At 41.5% G+C, this 18,672-nt stretch overlaps 1 protein-coding gene across 6 annotated transcripts in view; it reads right to left on the reverse strand.

Moving 5' to 3' along the window:
• Positions 1-1,671: 1,671 nt before the first annotated feature.
• The window catches only part of LOC135491713 (oxysterols receptor LXR-alpha-like), a 33,064-nt gene continuing 16,063 nt past the window's right edge, over positions 1,672-18,672 (reverse strand). For all 6 annotated transcript variants that reach the window (XM_064777760.1, XM_064777756.1, XM_064777755.1 and 3 more), the window contains 6 exons: positions 11,562-11,739; positions 10,246-10,407; positions 9,908-9,934; positions 8,110-8,227; positions 7,202-7,770; positions 1,672-6,745 (listed from right to left, as the gene is read on the reverse strand). In XM_064777760.1, the coding sequence (XP_064633830.1) occupies positions 6,239-6,745; positions 7,202-7,770; positions 8,110-8,227; positions 9,908-9,934; positions 10,246-10,407; positions 11,562-11,723 (1,545 nt within the window). In that variant the 5' untranslated portion in view covers positions 11,724-11,739 and the 3' untranslated portion in view covers positions 1,672-6,238. The remainder of the gene's footprint in view (positions 6,746-7,201; positions 7,771-8,109; positions 8,228-9,907; positions 9,935-10,245; positions 10,408-11,561; positions 11,740-18,672) is intronic.

Genomic DNA, 18,672 nt, shown 5'->3' on the forward strand with positions numbered 1-18,672 from the left:
TCTTCCTATTACTTAGTCTGCTGCTACTTCAATATTAAGCGAAGCATTGAATAAGGAATACTCGAAGACACCTCACGTGTCTCCGAATCGGTTTCGCATTCCACATTCGCGACACCTATCCCAAACACATGTAACAAAACGACTGCAAACCTGTCGCCATGAGGGAGAATGCCCAAGATTTTGTACATTCACAACAAGACGAGACAGTTCAAATCTTTATTGTGTAAGTTTAAGTCGTACGAGTTACCACATACATCAAAATTATGACTGGCGCCACTGACACAACTCCACTGCTAATAGAATAAAGGCATCAGCTGTCTTGCAATAATAGGTTATGAATAGACAACACATTTGTTTCAATGCTCTGGTTGTGCCTGTCTTCAAGGACACAGTGAGATACAAGCTCTACCAAAGGCAGACGAATGGTCATGATACTGTCCCAACAGGTACCCACTGTACAAGGAACATCCAGGAGTTACACAGGCTTGTCTCTATGGTCTTGGTGTGGCTGTCTTCAAGGACACAGTGAGATACAAGCTCTACCAAAGGCAGACGAATGGCCATGATACTGTCCCAACAGGTACAGACTGTACAAGGAACATCCAGGAGTTACACAGGCTTGTCTCTATGGTATGGTTGTGCCTGTCTTCAAGGACACAGTGAGATACAAGCTCTACCAAAGGCAGACGAATGGTCATGATACTGTCCCAACAGGTACCCACTGTACAAGGAACATCCAGGAGTTACACAGGCTTGTCTCTATGGTCAGGTTGTGCCTGTCTTCAAGGACACAGTGAGATACAAGCTCTACCAAAGGCAGACGAATGGTCACAATACTGTCCCAGCAGGTACCCACTGTACAAGGAACATCCAGGAGTTACACAGGCTTGTCTCTATGATCAGGTTGTGCCTGTCTTCAAGGACACAGTGAGATACAAGCTCTACCAAAGGCAGACGAATGGCCATGATACTGTCCCAGCAGGTACAGACTGTACAAGGAACATCCAGGAGTTACACAGGCTTGTCTCTATGGTATGGTTGTGCCTGTCTTCAAGGACACAGTGAGATACAAGCTCTATCAAAGGCAGACGAATGGTCATGATACTGTACCAGCAGGTACCCACTGTACAAGGAACATCCAGGAGTTACACAGGCTTGTCTCTATGGTCTTGGTGTGGCTGTCTTCAAGGACACAGTGAGATACAAGCTCTACCAAAGACAGACGAATGGTCATGATACTGTCCCAGCAGGTACCCACTGTACAAGGAACATCCAGGAGTTACACAGGCTTGTCTTTATGGTCTGGTTGTGCCTGTCTTCAAGGACACAGTGAGATACAAGCTCTATCAAAGGCAGACGAATGGCCATGATACTGTCCCAGCAGGTACAGACTGTACAAGGAACATCCAGGAGTTACACAGGCTTGTCTCTATGGTCTGGTTGTGCCTGTCTTCAAGGGCACAGTGAGATACAAGCTCTACCAAAGGCAGACGAATGGTCATGATAATGTCCCAGCAGGTACAGACTGTACAAGGAACATCCAGGAGTTACACAGGCTTGTCTCTATGATCAGGTTGTGCCTGTCTTCAAGGGCACAGAGAGAGAGGGAATCCTTTCACACAACAAAACGCTCACAACAGCGTACCTTAGACAAAGAACAAAGAGGTAGTCTAACAGAAACGCGTTGTTTATTATTTATAAATGAATGAACTGACAGAGCTACATTAACATGTGTATACAGAAAGTACATTAAGAACTCAGCCAGAACAGAAGATCGCCATTTCTAATCGAATCTGAATCATTCATCATAGTTGGTGTGAACTAATGCATTTTGGGCTTGATACGAGAACTATTTTCCACACGAGTTACAAAATAGTCTGGCTGTGGTTAGTCTCTCAGTACACTACAGTCAACTTGCCATCATTACGTCAGAGCGGCCCTCAGAGCAAACAGCCTCCAATTGGCTACACACTCTTCAGTCTTACAAAAATGTCTACAGATCTGCCCAGGAGAAACTGTGCTTGCCCATGCGACATTACACACTGGAACATGTTTCATAGAAACTCACATTGATATCCAATCCTATGATTTCTGAATTGAGGATGTATTGAGTTCTCCTCTGCACACCATCATAGAATGAAGTGATGCATGAGGCCAGCAAACGCACAAAATCCCTATATGAAACTGCCTCAAGACGATGTTTACACTTCTAGTTAATGATTAGTGAAAGCTTACAATTAGCATAATAAATGAGTGAAATGAGTGTGTGGTACGTGTGTTCCCACCAGGGGGCATTGAGAAAAAGTGCAACATGGGGTTAAACTCTCATTTTTTTCTTCATAAAATATCATTTCATTAACGAATGTATGTACACATTGAAATCATTTTGAAAAAGAGCATGGTAAAACCTCTTGGCCGCTGTATGACGACAATACAGTAAGGTCATACTCATCTAAAAGGGGCCAACAACCCAATATGAAACATTAGTGTCAGCCTATCAAATGATGTTTTTTCTTTTGCCCTCTCTGTAAAACATTAACTCAGTCCTTTAGTAGATTTGTTTACCATTTATTGGTAATATTTCCTTGATAGATCGAAGTTTAAAATACAGGCTGCCTGGAGAATAAAAGATTACAAAAGACAATGGACAATTGGAAAACACCATGCCTGCTTCTTGAGTGCTGTACTAAGAGGCCAAGGCAGGCCCTTACATGCCTTGGCCTCCAACCTCCAACCTGACCTTACATTGATCTCTCAGGGTCCAGGCCCTTACATGCCTTGACCTCCAACCTGACCTTACATTGATCTCTCAGGGTCCAGGCCCTTACATGCCTTGACCTCCAACCTGACCTTACATTGATCTCTCAGGGTCCTGTACTAAAACAGGCACAGTGTTTTCCTAACGAAGTCGAGCTACGATAGAAGCTGCCAGACTTTGGTTTACAGTCATTAGCCCGACCAGAACGAAACCAGTACTATCATCTGCATTTGAAACCAATACCTTTACTGAGGCCAAACTATAGTTGCATTTCCACCATTTCGGTAACCTTGCAGGTTGTTTGTACCCTTATAGAGTAGTAACACCAATAACAAAAGGAGTGAGACACAATGAGGGGTGCCACGGCAGATGAGGATATCTCGGCAAGGTGGTGTAAGGTGTCTCAGGGTCATAACTGACGCAGCTATCGAATGACGGTAGCACAAAAAGTGTGGGGAACGAATTGGTGGAAACACCAACTATTGGTCCTATTTTACAATGCAGCGCTCAACAAAACCTGACTGAACTGGCTGACTTTCCCTGAGACTGAATTGAAGAGGTATTCAAGAGATGAAGAGAAATAAGTGGATGGATAAGTTAAGAAACAGCTAGAGTAGCAGTCACTCTGAGTCTATAATCGGACAACAATAACTGGTTTTGGATATACACATTCATATTCAGGTAACTAGCCTCTCATTTGAAGCGATCTAAATCACCAGCCAATCAAATGGCCGGGTATCTTTACATGAATATTCATTACAAATTTCAAAGCTTCTTTAAGAATGCGCAGGCCTTACAGACTGAGCATTGGTTTTGGAAAGAAAACATTCATTTCTTGAAACTGACAGTTTTTCAAATGGAGGCTGCCTTTTTTGCTAGACTTGAATGACTGACAAACAATTAGTATAGGAAAAGCTTAAGGGGGTTGTAATGAAGGTGACATTTTGGCATGAGTACCAGTCTGTTCTACTCTACATCCCTCACACATACATTGCAGTCCATTTTCATAAATTCAGCTCACTTTTCTTCTATTATACAATATTTTCTAAAATATCTAGTTGTTAAATCTATACGAGTATCCCACACACATCTGAAAATGAAAAGTCAATAAATATTGTAGGTTAAACCAGCTTCAAGTCTGCTATAACAGAACTCATCTCCTGATTAGGCAGCTTCAGGGCCTTCATTCCAATCAACGAATGAAGCATTTAAGCCATGAACCTGCCTTTCCAATGGATGAATGTTGTTCAGGGTGGAAGCTGACCCATGACCCATGACCCATTTCAATCAACTATAATCAAATATTATAAAGGAATCTATTCTTGTAAATAAAAATTTCAATCTTAAAAATTCTTATGGCACTAAGATCAGAAACCTCACATATATGAAATAAATTCTAACATTTGATGTCCAAAAACATTGCACAGTGCTTGCACAATTGTAGTCCCACACATCCTGTTACCTATTAGAGAATGTTGTTAACCAGTGTCGTGCATTGTTTCCTGGCGGTGAGGTTGGTTGGCGGTAGATGTTCTAATTGACAATCAGTTCACCATTCTTACACCAGATGGCTGCACTAACCCTTCCAGATCAGAGTTTTCAACTGAATTCACACCAACATAATCCAAATCTGTTATATTTCTTGAAGGCACACCAAAAACATCAGAAGGGTGATTTTGAAGTCTGTTTCACTTGACAACCAGGAATTCTTTGGCATGAAAGTAGAAATCTTTCAAAAAGTAAAGTACTACAATATCATTATATAACAACGCATCTTTAGTACATTCTATAGTAATTTACAGGTTGAGCACATCGTGGCAAACATCTGTACACATTCCTCTCAGTAGCTGCAGACCAAATTCTTCCAGTTCTACTCAAATCAATTCATGATACCTTATTGAACATCAGACTGGTGTAAAGCTAACCCGACTGAACAATTGAGAAATGGCGGTGAATTGTCAGGTCGCTCCGTCGTGGCAGTGGTGTATTTAGTTTGTCAGCACTATCATTATCAGCCAGTAGCCTATCTTATAGGAGTTTTTATAGCACATTCACTTATATCATCAGATGACTTCACATAAACTTCTGGACAAACTAATGATTACAGCACTGCCACCTTGCATACTGTAATGACTCCACACTCTGTATCACCCCAACAAACCTGAATCGCCGCCTCATTTCATGGAAGATTTCACTCAGCAGCAATCTCTGCCACAACAACCGGGATACACAAAATAAATACTGATCAGACGCATCCTCTCACCAAGGAAATTAAGTCCCCATCAAGATGATATCAGTTGTTTATGGTGAACAGCAGTTTACGCCTAATCTTGATGTAACTCACAGGAAATATACCAAACCATAAGGTGTCGCCCTTACCAAAACTTATCCAAGGACAACAGACCCATGTTGATTTATGGAATCCAACAAAGCTCTTTCTAACACGATTACGAACACAGATGACGAACTGCACATGAATCCTTTGACCAATAATACTATGACACATTATCACAGCTACTTTTCTCATAAACTTACATTTTGTAGTTTCACAGGGATAGAAATAATCATCGGCAAGAATTGTTATCATACCACCTTTATAAGCTAGTATTACATAACATGGAGTTCAGTACCAACCGTCATTTCCCTTTGTGTGAAATAACAATACCTCAAACATGCTCGTTCTTCACTCTTGGTTCCTCGCTTGAAGTTGAGACCAGATTTACATCTAAGAGACAATGTGTCAAAAAGATGACCTTTCAATTCTGCTTATTAAGGCCATGAGGTGTTTGTATCAGGCCAAAGAGCTAAAGTAGGCGCAGACAAGCACTTCAGCTTGCAGCGACCTACGACCTGCGATTATAATCACTGAAATGTGCGACAAAAGAATCTCTCATCTGCGGGTAAAATCATGCTCCAGCATCAAGAAATGAATTGTTATACGTTGCCAATAAGGTAGATAAGCTAGAATCTGTGGAACTAAACGGCCATCAAAGCATTATTACACCAGCAGCAAACACACAACCATTCTGACAGCTTTGAGGATGTTTGAGGAAATATCAACATCAAACTCTCAAATGATGTACGCCATCAAGAAGCAGCAAAGCTGTGGTATTTGTAGCTTGTCAGTTTTTGACACAGCTGTCAACTGTTACTTCATCCAATTTTTAAGAAGGAAATTTATGAAATTCATTTGTAACCCTCCCCCGAATATCTTCACACTAAATGAATCAACGGTTTTATTACATTGGTATCAAACCATCTTAGGCCTCTGAAGCGAATGCTCAAACTGAATATACACAAACTGTACACATTATTTCATATATCCTGATAATATTTTGCCAAAAATGTCGAAGATACGTCGACAAGAAGCCAATGAAAAAGGTTTTCAAATTATAACATTTGACAATGAACCCATTAGGAAAATCATCTGAAACTTTTGGCAAATATTCCCGTTTAAAATAGAATCTATTGAAACCTTCATCACTGTAAACTAAATACCTCCACCAATAGCGGCTCCACACTCTGTATGTCTAGCCGAGACGCGGCCTTCGACGACAGCTCACCTAACTCGCGCACCTCCACCAACTTCATGAGTAACTTTGGGTAGAGGATGCGCGCCTCTTCAGGTGGGTACTTTGATTGGATATGAAGTTGAAGCAGATATGAATATTGTTCCTGTGCAGCCTCCACTTTTATCTTGCCTTCTAAGTTCGCCCGGTCCGGGGAGAACAACTCAATGACAAGCAGAAGTAAGATGGCGGTTTTGTCGCCACCGACGAGTTCATTGAGAGACATAAAGAACTGTACAGCATCACCGTTGTATTGGCCAGCAGGGCTGTCCGCTTTGCCTAAATTTTTTTCTATAAGTTTCGAGTTGATTTGTCCTGCCGCGACTTCAGAGCCTTGTGCCTGACTGAACTTAAACGACAGCGCCACCATGTCGAATTTCAGGGCACCACGTAAGATCATCACCTCCATTATTCCACCCTGCAACCAAAACAGAGAAAAGGCTATCAAATCAACTCTTAAACACACCCAAGTCATGGACCCGAAGACCATTCATAACGCCCTATATCCCCAGCAAATCACAGCCTCATTTAAGACAGGTTGAGATGGAAATGTGTGTCTCGTCCGTCACCAATATTTCAGTTCCAAATGTTAACCAAGAGTGGCAGCACCATCACAAATACAAGGAATTGACCCACTGCCCTGTCCAATCCAAACTTCTTTGATTGTACAATATTTCAGTTCCACATGTTAACCCAGGCGGCAGCACAAGTACAAAGATCTACTGTCAACCCAGTGCCCAGGTCCAGCCAACTTCGACTAATTTTCACCAACCCCAGTTAGATTCATGCAAAGCTTCCCAAGAATGTACCTTCACCGTTCATACCCCCACCCGCCCTGTCATCACTCCCTATGATTACCGGCCATCACCCTCACCTTCAAGAGTGCTATCTGGTCCGCCTGCGTCAAGCCAGAGAACTCTGGCATACACTTGCAGAATTTTATAAACCGCCGTATGAATGTGTCAGCCATGTTGAACATGCCACTTGCCGACGACGGCATGAATTTTGAGCAGTCCGCCTCAGAGTACGGTGAATCTACAGTCTGTGTAAGCATCGCTTCTAAAGTGGCGATATTGCGCTGGGCCTCCTCTAGATTAGTGTCCCACTGAACCGAAGACGATGATGGAGATTCTTGTGATGAACCGGACGTAGACGGTGGCGACTCGGGCTCAGATTTGACCAACACACCGGACGAATTAGAATTAAAACTTCCATCAGGGCTGGGGATTTGTAATATCTGTGGTGAAGGCCCGCTACTCGTTTCACTCGGTGTACTGCTTGTGCTGCCACTTCCCCCACTTCCTGTACTCGTGTTCCCGCACGGCGTCACATTCATCGGCACCGGGCCTAACGTCGGCGCCATTGGACCTAATTTTGTATCGTATTTTACGCGATCCTTTTTGAGTAACGATCTCTCGCGTCTTTTCTGGAGCTGCTCATCACCTGAAAATGAGACGGCAACGATTTGAATTGGGACGGGGGGCATTTTCATTTGTCCAATCTCAGAGGCAGTGAGGATTTCTTCAGAGATATGGAAGTTATCAACAGACACTCGAGCACTTGAAGAAATGAGGCTGCAGCAGTTTCAAACTTTCAAATATTTGAGACGCGATCCTCAGAGTGACTTGAGTCTTAAGCGCCGTGCAAACAAGCAATTTAAACTGGACCTGCGATTATAATTGCTGGGCTAGTCACCATGATTACTGAATTATGTAAGTGCACATATGGGGAGCATCCAAACACTTTCCATCTCGGAGAACCAGTGTCGATTTTCTCACTTACTTAAAATCCATTCCTTCCGCATGCCGATGTCAAAGCATTTCTTCAAGCGGCATTCGGTACAGAAGCGGCGTGTATGGGGGTCCAACTTACAGTTGCCATCAAAGTTACATTTTATTACCTGCAACGATCGAAAAGATTCAACATAAACCTTTTTTTTGAGAAGACCTGGGAGTCTGTTCTCTGGACACCAAAGAACAGACACCCGTGATTGAAATGGGCATTCACTTCATGTTGAAAGAGGTCTAATTGCTTTAGGATTTCAAGTTCTAGCCAAATAGTGGTGCCTATGGTCAAGCCTTCAAGAGATTACAGCAGAGAGTCATTTGGTGAACCCTTGCCTGATGACACCTGTTGATGACCTGCCCGCACATGTAACATGAACTAGATACCAGACATCAGACAAGTTTGCTTCTGGTTCCTATTTTCAAATTGCCTCCATCAAGTTACATAATCTGCAGTCAGGTTACATTTGAAAACTCTCAAAATGGGGATTGCATATTCCTGTAGAGATGATATCAAATGGTTGTGTGCCTGAGTCCAATAGTTCCAGGCCCATTAGATCAAGAATGAACCATGATACATGGTGTACCGTAAATGGGCACCAGAATCGAAAATTCTTCTGATGAGCTTTATCAAACAACTTAATACTCATTCAGCTAGGTTGGAATGAACGAATTGAAGAAGTTAGCATTCTGTCTAGAAGTAGCCTTGCTTGTAATGCACATTGTATAGCTGTTCTAGGATAAATGACAAGTACTTTATACAAGGTTTTACACAGTTAATGTCTATACATGGGCTAAATATTGTGTGACAGAAGTGTATTCTTGGTCTCCTAATTTAGTTCAGCCAAACTATAGCACATCTCATACAGACTGTGGTACAGTTATCACCAGCATCGTAAACCAGCCCTTTCAAGCTAAAAGAATTCTTTTAATTCAGGCAGTGATCACTGGTGTGGTTGCAAAATGACCGTTGACCATTATTATGTAATTTTTATGGCTGAGCGATGAGTTATGATATGTGACTCGCTCTACCAAAACTAGGCGCTTGTCGCATCTGAACTTGACAGGTTGATACGGACTTGTTGTTCATTTCCCTATTGTAGACCTTTTATGAAATCTATTACAAACTGATTTGGTCACATTTCACAAAAGGTCTACAATAGGGAAATGAACAACAAGTCTGTATCAACCTGTCAAGTTCAGATGCGACAAGCGCCTAGTTTTGGTAGAGCGAGTCACATATGTAAGCAAAAACTTCTCCGTTCATGTGTTGCATTCCAGAGGCTTCTTGCTCGACCCGCTTCGACCTGTCCCATACAACTTAAATAATTATACTTTAAACATTATAGCACGTAATTCTAATCACATCAAGATCTGAGGTAATCATAAAAGCCTGTTTTATTTCTGATCGACCAAATCGGGTTGTTAATGTAATTCGCAAAGAATGGAATAAAATTTGGTTTGATTGAAGATTATGACATAATAACTTGTAAGAAAACTAAACATAGAAAACTCAACATGTCGCAAATGTGACTTACGACCTATTTTGGTGTGACAGGTCACATTTCAGGTTTAACTCTACTGCAGGGTATTAACAGTGTTTGCTACCCCTGGCCCACACCCGGTATAAAGCGCACTGGATCCCAACTTGCATAAGGAAAAGTTTCATTGCTAAACAGCAAGCATTACCAAATACCAGGTACAGTGGCGAAAGAGGATGTGATCTTCCAGACATACAGTTGTGTATCACCACTGGACAAAAACTCAATGTTATAAAACTATAAAAGTGAACTAGCCTGTGCCATGACATCGGGGTGATTCTTCTGCAAGTAAAAGAAATAGAAACTCAAATGAAACATAATAAGCGAGGGAAGTTTGAAAGGATTGATGAGAACCAAAGAAGACTATGGGGTTGTTTACCCTCCCAGGATTGTCCATCTCTCCAAGTCGAAGCTAACCACAGCTCTAAAGGGTCACCCACCTCTCTTCAAATACGTGTACTAAAGCCTGAGACGCAACATCATTTTGAATGCAGTCCCCTGAGGAGTGGAGAACCAACCTACAAGCAATCAAGGCTCTTCTAATTCACATCGGAAAATGTGACGTCAAATCAACAGTTGAAATCTGTGCTCACCTCCAATCGTGCGGCATTCCTTCGAAAGAATGCCTTGCATGATTCGCACGTGATTGCATTGAAGTTGTACCCATGGGCCTTGTCCCCACATACACCACACATGAGGTCACCGGTTTCTATGCCAACCGGCTTGACGCGACGTTTCCGACGCTCCTTTTTGGACTGCAAAGAAAAAGAGAAACAACTAATAGACTTTATAGTTATTCAACTCGACAATATACCCCATGTTTATCTGTGCAGCAGTCATCAAGGCTCTGTCCCCAAGGAGTTTAAGTGACTCAAGTGGACGCAACAACAAGTCTCTGATACGCTCAAGAGAAACATTCAAAAGCCAACTGATGACCAGCATCAGCTAATGAATTAGAAGTACATCCGACCTCTAAAGTATTCAAGGTCGTTGTCATGGCTACAGAATCCCTAAAGACAGAGTCATAAATCTGATGCAGTCTTGAAGGTGCAATGAAGCAGCATTGGTAAGTAACATTACACTATGCACCCAGTTGCAAAGTATTTGAATTGACACAATTACAGCCACGTTGCAGTAGAAGTTTAAGCACGCCGGTTTCAACCCCTTGACCCAGAGTTCCCTTTTATTCAACTGCAACATACATTTTTTACATCAAGAGGCAACACGTGCAAAAAGCATGTGCAAAGACTATTGAGTATACATATTAGAATAGTGCTGATTCATCACTTGAGTTACAAAAGATCGATTGTAATATACATGTAGCCCAGTGAAACATCACCAACTGCCCCTTGAAACTCCTCAATTTGACAATGCCACGAGACACCATGGTGCAGCTAGAGGAGGGTGTTTCAGGATGACAGCCAAATCCAGCTGTGCCGACTAATCATGCGAAATAATCTTTGAAAGCAACAAGGACATGAGCAGATACGTGCTTCTTTTGCGCAAACCTTAAGTTTTTGAAATGACAACAGTTTATAGCAACTAAATTGACTAAAATGGATGTCAATGGAATGCTAAAGGAAATGAGTAACCTTGGTCTGGATACAGTAGATGTGCCAAAGGCTCTTTTAGCAAGTCTGTGATCTTACATCGGGTCACCTGTGGTAACTAAGTTACTATAATGTACCAAATGGTGAGCAGTCAGCGCAACCTAAACACCATTATTCTACCACACTATCGACCAGACAAGAAAACTACTGGTTGAGCTTGTCTGTTTTGGCTGCCATTCTGTTCTAGCCTGACCAACATCTGGCAGTGGTTGCAACAATGTGTCAAATGGCATCCAATCTCAACATCATCAACCCCTACTGAGAGTGTTGTGAACCATCTCTTGGGAGCCTATACCTACCATACATGATATATCCTGGTCCTCCTGTCCAGAGAACTTTGGCCCGAGGCTTTGCTTGATAGGAATCGAAGACTTGACAGCAGTAGCTGTGAGAGGCACTGATGGCATGCAGTGATGGCCTGGACTGGTGTTCATAGGCCCTGCAGCCAGTGGACCATCCATCGCATACCAACCCAGTCTGGAAAAGACAAAGTGGGGAAATGATTAGAAGTGAGGATTTGTGGGGTAGCACAGAGGGGAGGAGGGGAGGGAATACAGGAATGGCTGGACTGCTGAAAAACAAAATTCAAAAAGAAAATGTCTGCTTGTTTTTATTTCTTAATTGAAAGAAGACAGCCCAAAGATGGACCAAACGGACACCAATGGAGATGGCCTTCAGGCCTAAAGGCAACGTAGATAAACAACACAACAATCAAAGTCATGCAATATTAAAAGGGGAGCATGTTATTACATAGCATGTGAAAATGCAACCAAAAATCAATGGCAGCGGTGTGGAATAACGTGTTTCAAAAAAGCTAGAACTAACTCTGGCAGCACCATCCAGCAACGGGGCATATGCCACAAGTAAATACACTTTCTCTTGGACTCCTCACTTAATTGCTAAATCATTGATTTAGTGAGTCGTGAAGTGCAGGAATATGGAATTCAAGCATTGTACCCATTAGAATACTGGTACCTCCAGAAGAACCAGTGGATGACTTATAAACTAATGAAAATACACTGAGGCTTACAGATTTGTGCAATAAGGTGCAATAAGGTGCAATAAGGTGCAATAAGGTGTTAAGGGTTGTGATGGAACTAAGAACATTAGGATTAAGGAATTGAACCCGAGGCGGAGGACCTTGGTTGAGTTACCAAGACACTCGAGGGTGGAGCTAAAATACAGTCCAAACCCGAGCCGACAGGCGAGGGTTTGGACGAAATTTTAGCTCCACCCGAGAGTGTCTTGGTAACTCAACCAAGGTCCGAAGCCGAGGGTTCAATTTCTATTCTAAAATACCTCAAACTTAAAAAGATAGGCCACGAAATAACTTGAATATGTGCGAATTTGGCAAATTCCATCCATCACCTGCCCGGAGCGCCGGTAGCGCCGTTGTTTACATTATGTTACGGCAGCCCGTATAGGAAGTCCGGATCGGCTCGCTCAAGTGACGCTAAAATCCGCGCAAATGGGCTATTTGGAGCGTTTTTCTCAGCAAATATGTGTAGTGCTCATTAAAAAACTTAGGGTGGTTGATGCTTCCTTGGCTGATTTGTGTTTGAAGCAGTGTTTTGAGAGCCTCAAACTTCTGAAGTGAGCTGTGTGCATGGTTCCACATTTTAGTGCAACCCGAGGGAACTTTGGTAGAGCATCTTGGTTGCGTGTCCAAAACACTCCACTCTCAGAACGAGGCTTATGCATTTTCCATTTAAAAGTTGACTTTACGCTACCAAGGTATTTTAGAATCACATATATAACCTAGCCTAATAACATGTGTTTCTACATAAAACTAAGAACTATAGCAAGTGTTTTGTATGTTTAGTTCATGTCACACACCAAAAACATTAGGATTATCGATATAATCCAGGATAATGACAGCTTTAGGTGTTTCTATGAGACAATGGCTCACTAATTTCTAGCTATTCTGTGAAACAAATTGGAGACGGACAAACCGACTGCCAGCTCTGCCATTTTTATACTGACATCTCGCAATTCAAAAATTACACGAAAAGTCATTTCTTGGATATCCAGTTTATACTCTTTATCAATTTACAAAAATAACTATTTGTCAAAAAATATGATCCAGCCGGGGTACAGTTCCACAATGTCCGAGTGAGATGACTCGCCGACACATTGTCTACGCATGATGCGACAAAGCTTGAATTCATGCCGCCATCCATATGAGACAAGACCACTAATGAATATTCATAGGTTGGAGGGTCGAGGCCTATCAATTAGACGAGTGCATGTTTTTTACTCTCAAGTACATATTTGGAGAGGTATTGAAAAAATATTTGCTGTGGCAAGTCTACAGATATAAATAAATTGTTTGGTAAAAAATTTTGAATTTTGACAACCTGGCCATAGGGGGGTGGTTCAAATTTGGAGTGAAAATGGCTGAAATGGGTAAAAATGTCCACTTGTGTCAAACTTGTCAATTTAAAAAAAATTTCCGTGGTCAATCACCAATTTCCATCGCACCAGTTACTCGCAAGACTAACCCGTATATCATATCCGAATTTCAGTTTCACAACTCCACGCATTCTTTGATGCGTCGCGGTCAAACATTGACAATTTAACTGCTAAAAGGCTTAAAAAATCAATTGTGGTCTTGTCTCATATTGAGTCTTACCTATATGCAGTAGCATAACCGCAAAGTTCCGGTAGATCTAGCCGACGTCGATACATGTTATCCATAAAGCATCTGCATGCATCACCAAAAACACACAACATCTATACAACCGAACTAAATGTTGAAAAAATCCCATCCACCATCTCCATTTTGCAGAGGGTATGAATAGAGTGTTGAGTTGTTTACAGAACAGTACAGCATTTGTCGATTTCGGCAAGACAGCTGAGTTACATATACCCACAATGCATGAGTACGATTTCCACTTAACAATTGAGACTAGGTAAGTATGGCTCTTTTCACTGTGTTTTATACGAGTACTTCCACACCATAATGCACAATAAAATACGGGCCGGGACGAGGTTTACACAACACCTGACACTGAAGTGGAAATTTACAAAGCATGTAAAATATATTTCAAGTGTATTATTGACCGATTTTCCATCTTCAACTGGACAAGTCTCGATCGTGCCAGAATATGTAAATGAAGGCCTGACTTTCTGTTTTGTTTGATGGCGAATAATCTACAAATCCAAACCCAGTTACTCAAGTCAAACATAAACACCTTCTTTCACTGTTTCAAATGGGGAACACAGATCACCATAAACACCTTCTTTCACTGTTTCAAATGGGGAACACAGATCACCTTAAACACCTTCTTTCACTGTTTCAAATGGGGAACACAGATCACCATAAACACCTTCTTTCACTGTTTCAAATGGGGAACACAGATCACCATAAACACCTTCTTTCACTGTTTCAAATGGAGAACACAGATCACCATAAACACCTTCTTTCACTGTTTCAAATGGGGAACACAGATCACCATAAACACCTTCTTTCACTGTTTCAAATGGAGAACACAGATCACCATAAACACCTTCTTTCACTGTTTCAAATGGGGAACACAGATCAACAGTTTGGGGACGGGTCTGTGGTCTGAGATTAGGGTCAGGTCTGTCCTATGAAATATGACCCCCAAACATCGACCTCATAAGTATTATCATGGTCACAATAATTACTCCTCAGTTCAGGTGACCAATTGAACTATTATGTGCAAAATGACCAGGCAAAAGTGTTTGGGCCTTATTGATAGCTGACATGAGGGTTTTTGCCCAATGTTACGTCAACAAGGCGAGGCATTGATACTTGCAAGGAAGAAGACGAAGCGACATCTATCAATCCAACTACATGTATTGCAAAATGTTTGTGTGTCGCAGAAATATTGGTTGGAAACAGATCACTTGTTGGATTAGTCGGTGCCATGAGACTGATTCTTCAACATGAAATAGTTATTACTACTTGACTTGTGCACCAAACAGCTGTACTCAACATGTTTGACATATTTGAAGCATTTCTCAACAGGCCTCGATTCAAACGAAGGTTGGCCTCACCTCTTTGGCCTATTTTATCAATTTCAGGCCATCTGGTGTTACAATGAAGAACTATTTGATCACAGTAACGAACACGAGAACACTGGCACATATAATGACTTATCAAAGGCTGGTGGAGCTTGTATGATGCCTCATTTCCTTTGATTTAGGGCAAAACCGAATTTTTTTATGTCTGCACTAATCTGACTAAATTTTTGAGAAAATTTGAAAAATATATTTTTTCAACTTTTTGAAAGAATTGTTTTTCCAATTTTTGAGAGAAAAATCTTTTTTCTCAATTTTCAACTTTTTGAGAGAAATTTTTTTTCTCACAAATTTTTCAACTTTTTGAGAGAAAATGTTTTTCTTCGGACAATCGGGTTAAAGTTTGGTGCAAAATCTGTGACAAATAATACTTTAATACTGGAACAAAACATCTATGGCAGAGGCTTGGCAGAAATTAGAAACATCCTTTCAACTCTCGTAGCCAATTCATCCTGTCGAAAAATATCAGAAATACTGAAGCACCAATTCCCAGAGGTTTATGACCTTGTCCAACATAACATTTCTCAATCCGCTCAGCTTGAGAATGCAAAGGTGATCCAGAGGTATCCTGTACACTTATCTATAGTGGAAAAAATATGCAGCAGTTAACTCGGGCCATGAACGTGTTTTATGACGATGGTTAGTAATGGTCATTGTGTTTGGTAACATCAATACTGAATTTACGAGCCCAGGGATGCAGTTTTCATTCAAATCATGATTACGAGAAGCTACAGACAGGCGCAATGGAAAATCGGATGAAAGCACAGCATGTGATTTGTCCACATTTCAGTTTTGAAAGCATGGACAATAGTCACAAAGATGTATTACCACATGTTTCATAAGCCCATTACAGGCCTATAAAGAACCCTGATCGAGTTGTCTAACAAAGGAACATTTGAAAATGATTCAATTTTCTCAAGTGGGACCCATTACTATTTTTATTGTCTTATTTGAGTCCAATGAATATGATTCTGAGTGACGCATTGCATGGTAAGCTTATACAGAGTTTAAAATGCAAAAGTGGTTTGAGTTTTTGATTAGGGGTTTGAACCAAGGCCCGTTCTGGCATGTTCTATTTTGCAGTTCAACTATTTTTGGTGCCCTTGTTATGAGACAGGGTGCCTGCAGGGATATAAGGGAAAAAATGAGCCCATAAGGATAAAGTAGCCACAATACAGACATTCTTAAGAAGAAATAGAGCTCAATTAGGCCTAATTCCCAATAAAAAAGCGTTCCTGATGATCAGCACCGAGTAATGAGTCTATAGACCAGCGATTATCCACCTTATTGATACTCTATTCTATTGACAGATTTAGGGTCTTACAGTCACTTATTCCTTTTGTCCCCTTTTTCGAAGATGACTAAAACGGCTTAGGCCATAAAGGCTTAAGCCCGGTCTGCACTAGCCAACATGAACCAACATTCGCCAACATCGGGTTGGGCCTTGTTGCAGAGGCATGTTTGCTATTGTTTGCCAGTGTGGACGGGTCCAAAAACAAGTGAAAACATCAGCCAACTTGTTGGCCAATGTTGGCCTATGTTAGGCCATGCTACTTCTGAACAACATGTTGGTTGGTGTTGGGCAATCAGCAGCCAATCAGGGAACAGATTTGGATCATGTGATGGAGCTACTGGGACAAAATGGCAGCCTCAATGAAAGATAGAGAATGGAGACAAGACCACTAATGAATATTCATAGGTTGGAGGGTCGAGGCCTATCAATTAGACGAGTGCATGTTTTTTACTCTCAAGTACATATTTGGAGAGGTATTGAAAAAATATTTGCTGTGGCAAGTCTACAGATATAAAGAAATTATTTGATGAAAAAATTAATTTCGAATTTTGCTAATTGGGTAATAGGGGGCGTGTTTTGAGTTTTTTCTGCCAGTTGGCTGAAAACAGTGGAAATATCAAAGTCTGTCTAATTTGTCGATTATAAAAAAATTTCCGTGGTCAATCACCAATTTCCATCGCACCAGTTACTCGCAAGACTAACCCGTATATCATATCCGAATTTCAGTTTCACTACTTGACACGTTCTTTGATGCGTCGCGGTCAAACATTGACAATTTAACTGCTAAAAGGCTTAAAAAATCAATTGTGGTCTTGTCTCATGGCAATTTCAAGAAATTGAACACTTAATTTCGGAATACGAAAAGCTTCATCCATCTGCAGGAAATTCTTGAGGCTTTTGAAGTCTGAGGCCATTAACTCTTGAAGAAGGCAGTGATAGGCCCCATCATGCTTTTTCCACAATTATGGCTTTTGTCAGTTGCGGCGGCGACGGGGGTTAATCACAACTGAAAGAATTGCTGCTGAAGCACCTAGGCATGCTTTCTTCCTGTGGTTCTCCATTGTTTTAAAGAAAAAATGAAGAGAAATGACTGATTTTCCCTCCAAATTGCCCTCAAATTCATGCCAAACACGGCCAAACTTAGTCAAACTTGTTTCGCAATGTTTGCCTGTGTTTGATAGTGTGGACGGGTCCCCAAACATTCGCCAACATGATGTTGGCTCATGTTGGCCAACAATTGTTGGCGAATGTTTGCTAGTGTAGACCAGGCTTAAAGCCTTAAATGGATAGATGGTTGAATCATGTGACACCTCAGAATCCATGACAGATTCAATGTTTTGAAATGGCAAACTCTCGTGCCATTTTTCGGATTTTTAGATCTGTAGCAATCTATATGCCGTGGTCACACTGGGGTTTTAACACGAATTGAATTCGAATTAAAACGTTGATACGTATTGGGGCGTCACACTCAATTCGGTTCATACCGATCTCAATCCGCTTTTACCAACACGGTTCTTAAACCGAATTGAATGCGAATCAGCTAATCCAAATCAACGAAACCGTATTGAGATTTCAAGTGTGACGCGCTTGATACGAATTAAGAATTTCGATCGCACTGCGCATGCGCCCGGCGCACTTACTCTTCCGTTAATTCTCCGCGCCAAACTTCTATCAATTCAGTCATTGTCGTGTCAAAATGAACATGATGAAGTTTTGTCTCTGGTTATTCTGGCGTTGTTCAAAGCGTCTGCGGCGAACCCTGCCCAAATGATGCAACCTTAGCATCCTACGATGTTGCCTCTGTGCGGTGAACAGCAAATGCATCAACATAATTCTCACGAATTGAAGATAAAAACGATTATGATCCCTGTTTTCATGTCGAAGGTTTATGGGCGCACGCTCTACGGAATTCGGTTTCAATTCGCATCCAGTGTGAACACACCAATAGACCTGCCATCACAAAATGGACCTATTCGACAAAGACAAAACAGGGCCTACACAAAACCAATACGCACACTCAGAACACATCAGAAGGCCTAAGCCGACTCTGGACAATGCCAATGCTACTG

The sequence above is a fragment of the Lineus longissimus genome, chromosome 7 (assembly GCF_910592395.1).
Source record: "Lineus longissimus chromosome 7, tnLinLong1.2, whole genome shotgun sequence".
Taxonomy (NCBI): Eukaryota; Metazoa; Nemertea; class Pilidiophora; order Heteronemertea; family Lineidae; genus Lineus; species Lineus longissimus.